Source organism: Dunckerocampus dactyliophorus, chromosome 10, assembly GCF_027744805.1.
Source record: "Dunckerocampus dactyliophorus isolate RoL2022-P2 chromosome 10, RoL_Ddac_1.1, whole genome shotgun sequence".
NCBI classification, from domain to species: Eukaryota; Metazoa; Chordata; class Actinopteri; order Syngnathiformes; family Syngnathidae; genus Dunckerocampus; species Dunckerocampus dactyliophorus.
Window position 1 is genome coordinate 9242864 of NC_072828.1, and position 14100 is coordinate 9256963.

Here is a 14100-nt window from a genome sequence, read left to right on the forward strand (position 1 = left end):
GAAAGCCATGAGGGTTACCTACATCAACATGAGAGCAATGAGCCGACCTCAGCAACATGAGAAACATGAGACTCAACTAAGTCAACCTTAGCCGAACTATGTCAACATGAGGGCCATGAGAGTCAACTACAGCAACATAAGAACCATGGGGAGTCAACTGCAGCAAAATGAAAGGCAACTATGTCAAAATGAGAGCCCCGAGAGTTAACTATGTCAAAACAAGAGCTATGAAAGTCAACTGTGTCAAAATGAGAGCCATGAGGTCAACTAGGACCTGAGAGTCAGCGGGGAAAAGTGATTTTGTTAGCTGTGATGAGTCTGATGACGAGTGAGGTCATCAGCACGGCCATGTTAGCGAGGCTGAGCATGAACATCTATCTTGTGAAGTAGGCGCAGCAGTGGGAGGCGGGGAGCGCTAGGGGGGTGTCAGTGGGCGGGTAGCGGGCTGCGAGTGACTTGTTCTGGAAGCTAACAACCTTAGCGAGGATAAGGTGGCTGATCCTCCAATGCTAGGCTCATTATTGTTGGAGGGGATTTGGAACTGCTTTTTCCTGTCTGGTTGGGGGGGCAGGATGGGGGGATTACGTGCTGTAAAGAGGGGGAGGTGGGGGAAGTGTGAGAGGGAAACATTTATGCCATTGAGATGATCCATATTTTTAGTTTGCATAGCTGGCTAATGCTAGCTCATGCTAATGATACTAATAATACTAATACCATGATGCTGCATTGGTGGTAGTCTTCATGAATTGTACATTTTATAGCCGCTGTAAGTGCTAGTGCTAATACAAATGCTAAGAAGGCCTCCAATATTTACATACATTACATTATAAAATGCATTTGGCTAGTAAGCATGCAGGGTAACACCAATCATGTTTAGTCAATTAAAGTTCATTAACACATTTGTTCTACAAACTTCATAGTCACATGGTGCGTCAGGAGGCAAGAACACGTATGACACCTTGATGCTGCACTCATCTACTTTCTGTTGGGTGTTGACGCGTCCCTACAAGCAGCATGACTGCTTGTTGTCGCAGTGGCGAGCTCAGTGACGCGAGGCATGCGGGTGGGGGTGTGCGGGGGCGCACGGTGCACAGTAAAATTCACAATCATAAAGCGGCGGCGCTTAAATAAGTCAATGGACTGATGTGCTGCATCATGAGATAAGAGGCCGCATGAAAGCCAGAGGCGGGCGGCGGAAGGGGTGGGGTGGGGTAGGGTGGGGGCGACCGGGGCGTCTGAGGTGGTGGGGGGGTGGGGTTGGCCCTCATTAACATTCCCGCGCTGCAGTGACTCAGCCCATTCTGGTAATGGAGAGCCACGGCCACCTAAAGATGGAGATGGCCATTTTTCAAGACGCTCACACACACGTGCACACTTTCTATATAAATGATGCTCAGCACTTACGAGCGCTGCAAGGTCGTTGTGTTATCTGTGAAACTCTTTTGACTTTTCCACCATTTTTCACTGTTTCATTGCGCTGCGCTGTACAATAACGTAAATTCATCATTTATATGTATAATAACAGTGTACGGTATATGTACTGTACATGTGATCATGGATAAGAATAATGTAAATGTATAATAATGAAACAGTAATTTGGGATGCTCCGATCAATATCAGGCGACTTCTGTAAAAAACACGTGATCGCCTTATGCCGATAAACGCCTTTCAAAGGCGATCACAAAAAACGATCGGCATGCAGCGGCAAATCCTACATGTCTGCTGTGTCACGGAGGGTTATCAACAAAATGACGCGTCTCGTATTGAGCTTGACACAAGCTACGCCAGTCCATGCCAGCGTGCTTGATCACTCCCTTACCAAACCTATTGTCATTCGACTATTCTTGCATCTTTGTTTACACGCTTTGCCTAGCTGTCACTGGCTGTACTTTACATTGGCAGTAGTTAGCTAGAAGCTAGCTGGCATTATCTGCCTAGCTTCTGGTCTTTTTACCACAGTGACATGTTGTTTTTAAAACAGCTTGTTTTTGTCCCACGGGGAAGCCACAAGTGGACATCACATTGACAGGGTACGTACTAAATTTTCAAGCGTCGCGGAACAACTTTACTCTCTTCTTGTCATTACACTAATTACGTCTTGTCCTCAAAACACACATTTGTGTGTGGTTGTTTAATGAATATAAAGACGTAGCGTGTCCAGCCTTTTGATGGTGATGCTGTCACAGGGGTCTCCTATCTCACCAGCTGATTTTGAGTAGCTCACAAAGAGTCAAAGAATATTTGCTTCAACTTTTAGTATTTTTTTATTATAACTGGTGACTGCAGACTTTTTGCCTTTGAATAATGACAAATCCCACATTCTTAATCTCACCAGCCCACATTTGTTCTGCCAGCACTGTGCGCCTGTGTAGGAGTGTGTCAGGGATACACATTCGTGACTGACATGTTTCATGTATGTCCATATGTATATGTGAGTATGTCTGAGTGGGAGATGACAATGAATGAACTGTGCATGGGAATACAGTGTTTTCCACAACGTCAGCAAATTATGCTCTCAAAACGAAGTTATAAAGGCCAAATCATGCGGTCTGTGGGCCAAATACTATCAAAGGTAATTGTTGTCTTACCTTTGAAAGGTAATTCCTTGGGATTTGGTTTGGGCAGTAAAACGAGTCAATCACTTCCATGCAGCACATGAATGAGGCATCTTCTCCGCTCCCACTCTTGCCACATCCAATATGGCGGCGACGGTGACGTACAGCTCAGTGTAAGAAGAAGAAGCGAACCGACTGTGTTTCACGGCTCCACTACAACTCCTATGACCACCACATACCCAGAAGACGATGACGTCACAGACAGGCAGACTGAATTGAGTAACATCTAACGTCTTTATCATTAAAAGTGCTCAAAAAACACACATCCATATAAAGCCTGCCGTGCTTAAAACCAGTGCTTCATTTCCTAGCATCGATTCAATCGATTGATTACCTTTTAAACAATGTTAGATCAACACATATATGTCGTCCTGAATGGAAACTTGAGAACCCAGATCGATGTAGTTGAATCGTAGGAATACAAATCGATGCATCGATGTAGTGATGTAGTGAATGGATCTTTACAATTAATGGAGTAATCAGAGGAATCGGTTAGGCCATAGATGGACCAAATGAATATGAAGCAAACACCTACAGTTAGTGGTTGGGTCCGCAACACATCAGAAAAGAGGCAAAAATGCGCATCACTGTTTTCCAAAGTCAAAGCTGATGTGTGTGAATATCTTGTTTTGACTAAAACACAAGGATAATAGGCCTGCCTTCATGGATGCCGAAGAAAATTTAAAAATATTCACATTTAAGAGGCTGAAATACATATTTAAATAAAAAAAAGATTAATCGATGACCAAAATAATTGTTGATGAAATGGGTAATCGATTAACCATCGATTAATTGATTAATTGTTGCAGCTCTAATGACAAATAAGCACAAAATAGCATAAAGACCATGGCCATAAGTTGAGGGTTCTAATAGTGATGAAAGTTGGAGACCCCTGCAACCTGGACACTTTATTTATTCTATTTTAAGTTAAGCAGGACACATCTCTATTTAATACAGATATTCATTTGTATTACTGGTATTTTATTCTGATAATTTTGTTATCTTGAGCTAAAACTAATTACTGAACAGTTTATTTCCCATGTATTAATATTACTCCAAAACATGCATCAAATTAAATTCAGGTTTGTGTCAAATAGTACCAAAATTGTTTCACACTAGGGCTGGGTGATATATCGACATTTTTAATATATCAATATTTACTTAAAGCACGGTATCAAAAACAACCATATCGTTCATATCGATATAGACTGGATTTGCGCTGTATCTTCCTTTATCTCTCTGTACTGTGTGTGAGCTCCTGGCCCCGTCCTCCTCCATGCATGCAAGAGGAGGGAGGAGGGGTGGAACAGAAGCCCGGCTGCTCAGTCAAACCAACATTGCCTGCGGTGGAAGAATGTGGCCCTAATACGCTGTCTTGCTCAGTAATTTGGAGGTACTTTGAATACAGAGCGTAAGAAATCTTTTTCACCACCTTAAAACTTGGCACGAACTCCAATACAAGGAATGTGTGAAGCTGCGCGCTGCCACAACACAAAGCGGTGTCCTATCACATTGCTAAAGATATGGTCCCCGCTGCAACAGTGGAAAAAACAGATTTAGAAACCTGCTGAAAACAATGGACTCGCAACGTCCAGCGAGCTTCACAGTCACAATTATTTAGCACGACAAGCTGTACCACAAATGTAAAAGGAAGTCAGACAGTTGCTAAGCCTGATGCAGTTGACAGGTTGGTGTTCCTGGAACAAAATAAGGACATGCTTGTGTCTTCTAAAAATGTTTACCTAAAAAATACTACTGGGCACTCCTTCATATTTTGTTCTTTTGTGCTTTTGTTATTAGCTGAGGATTTGATCATAGCTAAAGATTTGTTAGAAAAAAGAGTTTATATTACTTTTTCTATATTTATTTAAAAAAGTGAATGGCCTACTTTATTTTAGTGGCTATTTTTAGATAAGATTTTTTTTATGTGCATCTTGCATGAAGCTTTAAAACTTCAAAAAAAACATCCTCATGTTAAGTATTTATTGTAATAAAACACCTTGACATGCATATTTGGCTTTGATTTTGTCTAAACTCACTTTGAGGAAAAAAAATATTGGGATTTACAGGTATATGTATATCGATATTCAACCTAGATATATCGGGATATGAGTTTTGGTCCATATTGCCCAGCCCTATTTCACACAAACAAAGGCAAAAAAAAGACAATCCGCCCAAACGTTTATTTTTTAATAATTACCTATTTGCCAGGGGCCCTTGGAATTGTCTAATGGCGCCCCTGACCAATAGTACCGTAATGTATAAAGATGATCTTTAAAATGTCCACATCACTTTGTCATGTTACAAATAAATAAAGTTTAATGTCTAGAGCTGCCCGCATGGAGCCGCATAGACCCCTGTTTATTGATGAGACTGAGGTGGAGAGGGTGAAAACCTTCAAGTTCCTTGGCACACACATCAGCGAGGACCTCACCTGGTCTCACAACACCCAACAAATTATGAAGAAGTCCCAAAGGAGACTGTACTTCCTGAGAAGACTGAGGAAATTTGGCATGTCCACCACAATCCTGAGTTGCTTCTACAGATGCACTATCGAAAGTGTCCTTACCGCCTCCATCACTGTTTGGTACGGTAACTGCACAACACGCGATAGGAAGGCACTCCAGCGGGTGATCAAGACCTCACAGAACATTGTTGGGGCAGCCCTCCCCTCACTGCAAGACATTTATAAAACTAGAGTCCTACGCAGAACACACAACCTCATCAAGGACAGCACACATCCACAACACTCATTATTCACACTCCTACCGTCAGGCAGACGCTACAGGAGTTTGAAGTCCAGGACCACAAGGCTGGCAAACAGCTTTTACCCACAGGCCATCAGGCTCCTCAACGAAGCACTCGCACACGCCGCACGCAACACACGCACACACTCATAGCACTTTATTTATTTATTTGTATTATTTACTTGTATTAATGTCTCTTCTGTTGTTGTTGCTTAATTTATTGGTATATATGTTTATGTGTTTATGTTTCTTATGTTCTTATTCTTTCATTTGTTTTCTTTCTTTTCTTGGGAGAATGAACAGAATAAGATTTTCATTGCATAGTATAACTGCTGTTTTACCATGCACATGACAATAAAACACTCTTGATCTTGATCTTGATCTTGATGGTGGTCTAGTGGTTAGCACGTGGGCCAACACAGTAACAGTAACAGCTTGGAGATCGGGAAGACCTGGGTTCTATTCTCCCCTGGGCATTTCTGTGTGGAGTTTGTATGTTCTCCCCGTGTGCGTGTGGGTTTTCTCCGGGTACTCTGGCTTCCTCCCACATTCCAAAAAAACATGCAGGTGAGGTTAATTGGCGACTCAAAATTGCCCATAGGTATGACTGTGAGTGTGAAAGGTTGTTTGTCTATATGTGCCCTGTGATCGGCTGGCGACCAGTCCAGGGTGTACTCCGCATGTCGCCCGAAGTCAGCTGGGACAGGCTCCAGCATGCCCCCGTGACCCTAGTGAGGAAGAAGCGGTATAGAAAATGGATGGATGTTTAGAGCTGTACAGTGGGATATTGGGGAAATATCCCCCGCTGACTTTAGAAGTTTATCAAAGATATGAACAGTGCATCATTTTTAATGGTAGGTTTATTTTACCAGAGATATACTAAATGTAACAAAATCCAGAAAAATAACATTTAAATAAAGGTTAAACATTAATTTGTATTTTATTGCGGGAAATAAGTATTTGATCCCAAACCAACCAGCAATAATTCTGACCCCCAAGGACCGGTTATGTGCCCACCAAGAACACAAACTAGTCGTGTCCCCCTATACTCGTTATGTGGATAAAAGACACCTGTTACAGAAACAGTCTCTTCTATTCAAACATCACTCCACCACCATGGGCAAGACCAAAGAGCGGTCAAAGGACCTCAGGGACAAGACTGGAATGGACTATGACATCATCAAGAAGAAGCTCGGTGAGAAAGAGACCACAATAATTTCTAAATGAAAGAAGTACAAGATAGTAGTAATTCTGTGCTTGCAAACAAGGGTTTCTCCACCAAGGACTGGGCCATGTTTTGCATTGGGATCAATTACTTATTTCTCTCGATCCAATACAAACTCATTTCTGGACTGTTCATGCCTTTGTAAGACGATAAACTTAGTAAATCAGCAAGGGATAAAATACTTATTTCCCTATTGAATTAAAGTTTTAGGAGATAAACAGGAAGTGATCAAGTTCTCCTTGTAGTCCAGTTTGCCAGCTTCCTGTCCAACGTGCGCGCGCGTACATGTGTGCCATACGAGGACATGGGAAGGGATCAGCCACTCTGAGAAGGATCAGGTCAGGTCCAATTGAACACACCCCGTGACGCAGGAAGAAGCAAACGACTCTGTCTCGGTCCAGTTAGTCAGGTGACCGCCAGCAGACTGATGGCGTGCGACATCGTGGCAGATTGACGCCAAAGCGGATTTGCGGCCTGAAAACATGGCGACGTGAAAGTAAAAACCATCTGTACACCTGAAACTGAGGTCACCCGAGGTCACCTCCATCTTTCATCAGACCACTTATGACCTCTGACCTTCATGTTCGTAATGAAGCAGATAATAATAATGTTGATGTTTGTAGACAACATGATGTCATAGTTTAATGAGATTTAATGAGGATTGCTGACGCTAACAAGGTGTTAACGAGGTAAAGTCACTCTGCTGTCACCTCACACGACTTTGTTCATCAGATCACTACACACAGACACACACATCTAAGCGAGCAGCTCAACCCCCATGTGACCCTCCCCAACAGAACAATGTGGGTCAGTAGTGGTCAGATGTACAGCAGCTAATTAGCCACATAGCAAACATATTGATCTGTAAACACAGGACAAACTAGTTCCTCCCCACCAACCCCCCTTCTGTTTTTTTTTTTTCACTTCCTGTTCACAAACATGGCCGCCTGCTGTGGTCACATTGATCCTCGCTCGCCACACCACAGGAGGTCTGGGACGTGTCACCTCCCACTTTGGTGCCTCGCGCACCTCGCTTCTTCTCTCTTTCACTTTCACTTCTAACACAATTTTGTGTGTGTGTTTGTGTGTGTCAGTCAATAGTGTCATTAAGCTGCCATGCAGTCAGCTGCTGGTGCGCACACATGCACACACATACTGACACACACACGATTGGCTGAGAGTCAGGAAGTTAAGACACACACGTGCACACTTAGAGACCAGACCAATATTTTACAAAACAACCCCGCGTTCCATTCTCACGTGTCCAACATGCACCCCCCCGTCAAAGAACTAGTCCTTTTTTATTGTTGTGGGGGCCAAAGCACCCACTCCCCCAACACACACACACACACACACACACAGTTGAACTGCAGAGAAGCATCACAATTTTAAGGAAAAGGAGGAGGGAGCGCCCCCCAGGAAGAAAGTGCAGAAGAATTCCTTCATCCTTACGGCCTCACAGGGATGAGAGAAAGCTTTCTTAAAGAGGGTGGGGGCAGTATGCTGTAGGCAGTGGGATTTAGGGAGGTGGGGGGGGTCGTGGGGGTATAATGGTGGTCTACTTCCTGTGTCTGTCAGCTTACATCTTCCCCCGGGTTTGCCCTCCTGCCCCCCTCCCCCTCCTGGCTAAACACTCTTCTTTATTGACAACAACTTCCTCTGTCTGGATGCTTCCTTACCCCGCCCCCCAGCTATGATCTGCTGCCTCCAGCACCGCCCCCCCAAGAAAGGCCCCTGACCCAACACAACAAAGATTGTTCCACATAAACAACATTGAGATGAGGACTCACTCTGCCCTGTTTGGATGACCCCCAACCCCCACCCACCCCGTGCTCTCCGCGGAGTGAGCGCGCTGCAGGTCCTCCTTAAAAATGGAGGCGGTGTAGTCGGTCTGACATTTTCATTTATGGCTGAGCTTTAAAAGCAATATGGACGCAATCACTGCCCCCCCCCTCCTCTGCAACGGTAGGCAGCCTACTCATGTGACTCGTGCCAGCCAGTCACAGCCGCTCATGATGCTATTATTGTGATTGCCATGATGACAGAATCACAGCTCTAAAGAGTAGAGTTCATCTGATACACAAAAATGAGAATTCACTTTTTTAAATGATTGTTTTTATGGGGGTGGAAGTATCTCTCTGTCAATGTTCTCATGACAGTGTCATATGTAATTAGGCTTTGGTGGAGGTCTGCATGAATGAAGCTCAGCTCCATATTGTCCTTTTTTAGGCAGCACGAGCAGGACGAGTACATATTCTCATGGAGGTTATTGAGTGCACATGTGTCCTCACATGTGTGTGTGTGTGTGTGTGTGTTTGTGTGATGACGTCTGTGTCTAAAGTTTCACAGCTCAGCAGGAGAGACTGCATGCGCACACACACATACACACAGTAAGTCAGATAGCGTGTCACGTAGCATGTGTGTGATAAAGTGTGTATGTAGACGTGACATGTATTCATGATGAATGATTGTTAGCAGGACAGAAAGATATCGACTTCCAGCGTGAACACAAACACAAAGCAGTACACTGCACCATTAAAAACTGAAAAAGTTCAATAGGTGAACAGTTTGCCAGCATTTACACAACTTCTGGTTTGCACTACAGCAAACCACAGGGCGAAAAGAAGCAGATGTGAAAGAGAAAAAGTCCAACAACACAACCTTGAGGAACTCCAAACATCCGCTGCTCTGATGTCACATGACCACTTGCTCTCAGGTGTCTCATGTGTTGACACCCCCCAATCCACCCCCGTTCCGCTGTCCAGATGGAGTGGAGCTTTGTTGCTGTGTGGACACCATAACAAAGATGGCTGATTAAATATCAGGAGGCGGAGTCAAGTGCCACAGTGAGAGAGAGATGACTGGACAATACTGAAGAGAAAGATTAATCTTCATCGCCGCTCTGACTTGCACGTATCTACTGTCTTCAGAACAACGTGTGCTCTGTGCCGCTAAGCTAACCATGCTAGCAGTTAAGTGTCTGCGCGCACTGCAGCACTGCCGTCACTGCGCACACACACACAGCCTGCCAGAGAATGTTTGATGAATGTAAAAGTCAATAAAGAATCTATCAAAGTGCCAAAGCAAGTTTTAATCAGTCTTTGTAAGCGGGGGGGGGGGGGGGGGGGGGGGGGGGGATGAAATGAAAGTTCTGGTCCAGTTGGATCAGGGAGGAGACTGAAGATAGAAGAGTAGGAAGAGGAGGAGGAGGAGGAGGAGGAAAGAGTACCAGCACCTTAAAGATGGCTGTGTGATTTAAGTGCAGGGGGAGGAGGGGTGCGGGGGTTAATAGAGCCTGCAGCTAATTGCAGTGGTGACATCTTTAAGTCCAACCCCTCTCTAAAAGACCTTGGACATGCTGACACAGGACGACAGGAAGGAGACAAGGAAAGGAAACGATGGAGGGACACAAAGAGGAGGGAAGAAACAAGGAGGGGAGCACGGAGGGACAGGATGGGCGCATGTGTGTGTTGGGGGGGGGGGTCAGGTTCAGAAAGAGGAAATGAAACTTTTCATGGAACGTCACTGAAGTGGTGGAGCCTGAGCCGTACAAGCCCCACCTCTAGTGTTGCATCATGTGACCAGCTGGTGTAATTTTGTCACATTGAACCTTTTGAATCGGTGGTTTAGTGGAGGCCTGTGGGGCTTTTCTGTCAGCATGGTGGCGCTGCGGAGGAAAAGTGTCCACGTCGTGGTGGCCAATGTTGGGAGACCAGCAACAAGTTATGCAAATTAGATGCTAATGAGGCAAAAAGTCAAAGCCAGGAGGAAGACAAATGTGGGAATGAGGAAGGCAGCTTCCTTCTCTTCCCCTTTCATCCCTTTTTCCATCCGTTCATGCCCCCCCCCCCCAAAAAAAAGTAGCCATTGACATGCTAATGCCGATGTTGCTTGTTGTTGTTTCTCAGTTTGTTGAGTCTGCAAGGAGGTGTTGTTACGGCAACCTCACAATGGAGGATGAAGAGGAGGACGAGGACGTGGGAAGACGTCCTACACTACCCATGAGCCTCAGCGACTGTTGCCATGGTGATGGAAGACCGCAAATGCCTTCGCTTAGTGGGCGGAGTCAAACACAGAGGGGAATCATGAGGCGGGGCCTGTTTGCTAAGTCAACACTGACTCTGCTAACGAGGTCATAGGTGAGCAGCCCCTCCTCAGTGGGCGTGTTCACCTGCAGGGTGAGAACACTCCGCCCTCCCACATTGAGCTGTTGAAGCAGCCAGTCAGCATACCCCTCGTCACTTCGTCATTGTTTACTGGCTGTCACTGCCTAAATTGTTCTTGCAGTGACCTGGGGGGGACTGGGCTGTCGGACTGGGACACTCGTGCCTGATGCAGTATGTGTCTGTGTGTGTGTGTGTGTGTGTGTGTTGGGGGGGGGGTCAGGTGGTTCAGTGAGTTACAGTGAGTCGCCAGGCAGAACCTCACAAAGTCCAACTTGGAGGACACGTCTTTGAAGAGCGTCTCTTTAAGAATGAACACTATTACCTTATAGACACCCCCCTCCCCCACATCCCAACTGCACCCTTGAAAGGCGGCGCTGACCCGAGGACGTAAAGCGCGGGTCCAAATGAATTGCTCTGCGGACCATTACGACGAGGAGCTGTCCTACCTGTGCTGAGTCAGCAGCTCCGCTCACTCCATCCGTCTAATGGACAGCGCCGGAATTTCATTAGCGGGAAGCCGCAGTGCACGTGTACTCTGTCTGCGTGTGTGTGCGTGCGTGTGTGTGTGTGTGTAAGTGCACGTACGGGGGGACGACCCCTGCTGTCCTTCCGTGGAAACCCCGTTCATCAGCAGGACGTCTGTTTGTTTGTCCTACACATGCGCACGTGCACATTTCCATCCATGATGACATCACTCCGTGCATGTCAGGTCAGACTTGGTACTGGGCTAGGACGTAGTCTGGGAATACCAGTGCTGTGTCTCAAATGGAATACTTCAGTAAGTTTACTTGAGTGCGCTTTTTAATGGTGAATTGCAACCACTCGATGGAGCATTATTGCCAACATTTGTATCAGCCCATAAAACAACCGCCAGCGTCTCAAATGTACAATCATTCAAAATTAATTTGTTATGACTTTTTCTCGTTTGGTGTACCCCCGGCTCAAATGAGGCCGAGATCACGACGTCGCTTTTTGTTTGGTAGGCCTTCCCCTTCTGCTACGTAGCCAAGATGGCAACTATTGAGGGCGGTAAGTGTCCATCACTGCACATTTTGACCGTGTTGAGTGCAAAATCCGGGTAGTGACAGTGAACTGCATTTTGCTGTACTTCTCAGTGTAAACAAATTTAACGTATGTACTCAAAATTAGGGGTGTCTCAGAATAGTCGACTAATCGCCGATTCAATTCGGAGGAGTCTGATTCAACTATCAATCTCACCATTGAATCATATAAAAATGTGATGTGATCAAGAGTGTACCATTCTGACTACAGTCGTCCCTTGCTATATCGCTCCAGCACTCTATTGCATTTTTTTTTTTTTAATTAATAAATGATCGCTGTTTTGTGGTTGACTATGGCCTATTATTCCACGTAGAGGTGGTAGGTTTTTGGCTGCCTATTTTGTCCTACTTCCTCACTCAGTTTAAAACCCATTCTTATGTTTAGACTAAATAAATCGGAGGCTAACTAGTTAGTATATTGCTATGCAGTGGCCGTCTTTGGCTAGCAGTAGTGTCAGAGTGTACGTCTGTGTATGCCAGATTCGTGTCAGACTGGCATGAAGTGACAAATGTCATAGTGAGGATGGATGATGAGGCTAATGTCAATCTTTTTTTTTTATGAACGATCAACCAACATTACATTTGAGATAATACAACTTTCCCAATGCTAACGTGTGAGTTATTATGTCTTATTATATCTTATCATACTTACTTATCATACTTATCATATAACTTATTATACGAGTATAAAAGTGACTATAGGGGTGTTATTTCATGTTTACAGAGCTCTACTAATGGTTAAAAACGTTTTTAGAAGGTCATTAATAGGTTTCCTAAGCTCTAACTATGAAAATATTCCATTGATTAATATTGAATCCTACTTTGCGGAAATTCACTTAACATGGTCAGGTCTGGAGCCAATTAAATGCAATAAATGAGGAATGACTGTTGGAGGGTGCCCATGGCTTTTGCTGAGCATACATTTTTACAAAAAATGTCTGTTTTTGTTATAAATAGCCTATTTTGATACAAAAACAGCCTAATTTGAGTTAATAAAGAACTGAAAATGATGTGTGTGTTTAACAGAAGAACTATACTCACCATGCATGACTAATCACCCACTTCACAACAAGGTAAGGCAAGTTTATTTATAGAGCATAATTTGTACCGAAGGTAATTCAAAGTGCCTCACAGAAAAAAAGGATAAAATGACTTCATAATATCATTCCATAAAACATAAAATCATTCTGAAATCATTACATAAAATGTAAAAAAAAAAAAAAAATCATTCCATCCATCCATTGATTTTCTATGCCGCCTATCCTCACTAGGGTCACGGGGGTATGCTGGAGCCTATCCCAGCTGACTTCAGGCGAGGGGCAGGGTACACCCTGAACTGGTCACCAGCCAATGGCAGGGCACATATAGACAAACAACCATTCACACTCACATTCATACCTATGGACAATTTAGAGTCGCCAATTAACCTAACATGCATATTTTTGGAATGTAGGAGGAAGCCAGAGTGCCCGTAAAAAACCCACGCATGCACGGGGAGAACATGCAAACTCCACACAGAGATGCCCAACGGAGAACCCAGATCTTCCAGATCTCCTGACTGTGTGCTCAACATGTTGAAATCATTCCATAAAACCAAAAAAATAATAAGTGAAGAGTGCAGATAAAATACTTTCAGTTGCCATACGCACAGTAGAGCCTTTTCAGCCCGGATTTGAACATTGTGAGTTGAGGATAGTCGCACATCTTCTGGAAGAATGTTCAAGATTTTGGCAGCATAAAACTGAAACGCAGGCTCACCATGTTTAGTCCTGACTCTGGGCAGGGGTGCAGGAGGACCTAAGGCGAGCGCTAGCTTTGAAAGCTCGGAAGACCGTCAACATCAATGGGCTTATTGGCTCATAATGGCTCCTAAAAAATCCTCCAAATTGCGGAAGTATTTTGAAAAGGTGAAAGATGACTCCAGAAAGTGAAGTGCAACTTGTGTCGGCAGCTTCTTACGTATCACATGATAACATCCAACAGTATATCATATGAAACAGGTAAGGCTGTTAGGCCAACCTCATTTTATATCCCGACATTTTAATACAATAAATTAGGCTAACAAGGGTTTTGGCAAGTTGTTGTTTTTCAAGCCATGTTGTTCTACTTTTGTGTGCACTTATCTGATGTGTGCCATTTGACTATTCCTTGACTATGGACAAAAGCGAACAAATCACGTTTGACTATGAAAATCCCTCGTCAAAGATAGCTACTAGCCCATCCCCAGTCCCACACTGAACCGCTGATTCTGATTGTGGTTCTAAGGAATCATGACACCGCCTCGCC

The 14100-nt window shown here is 44.4% G+C and overlaps 1 protein-coding gene across 9 annotated transcripts in view; it reads right to left on the bottom strand.

The window, feature by feature from the left end:
- The window catches only part of nfia (nuclear factor I/A), a 55096-nt gene that overhangs the window by 24410 nt on the left and 16586 nt on the right, over nucleotides 1-14100 (bottom strand). For 5 of the 9 annotated variants that reach the window (XM_054790904.1, XM_054790903.1, XM_054790900.1 and 2 more), the window contains exon 3: nucleotides 9249-9371. The exons of the other annotated variants lie outside the window; for them this stretch is intronic. In XM_054790904.1, coding sequence (XP_054646879.1) covers nucleotides 9249-9371 — 123 coding nt within the window. The remainder of the gene's footprint in view (nucleotides 1-9248; nucleotides 9372-14100) is intronic. 9 annotated transcript variants of the gene reach the window in all.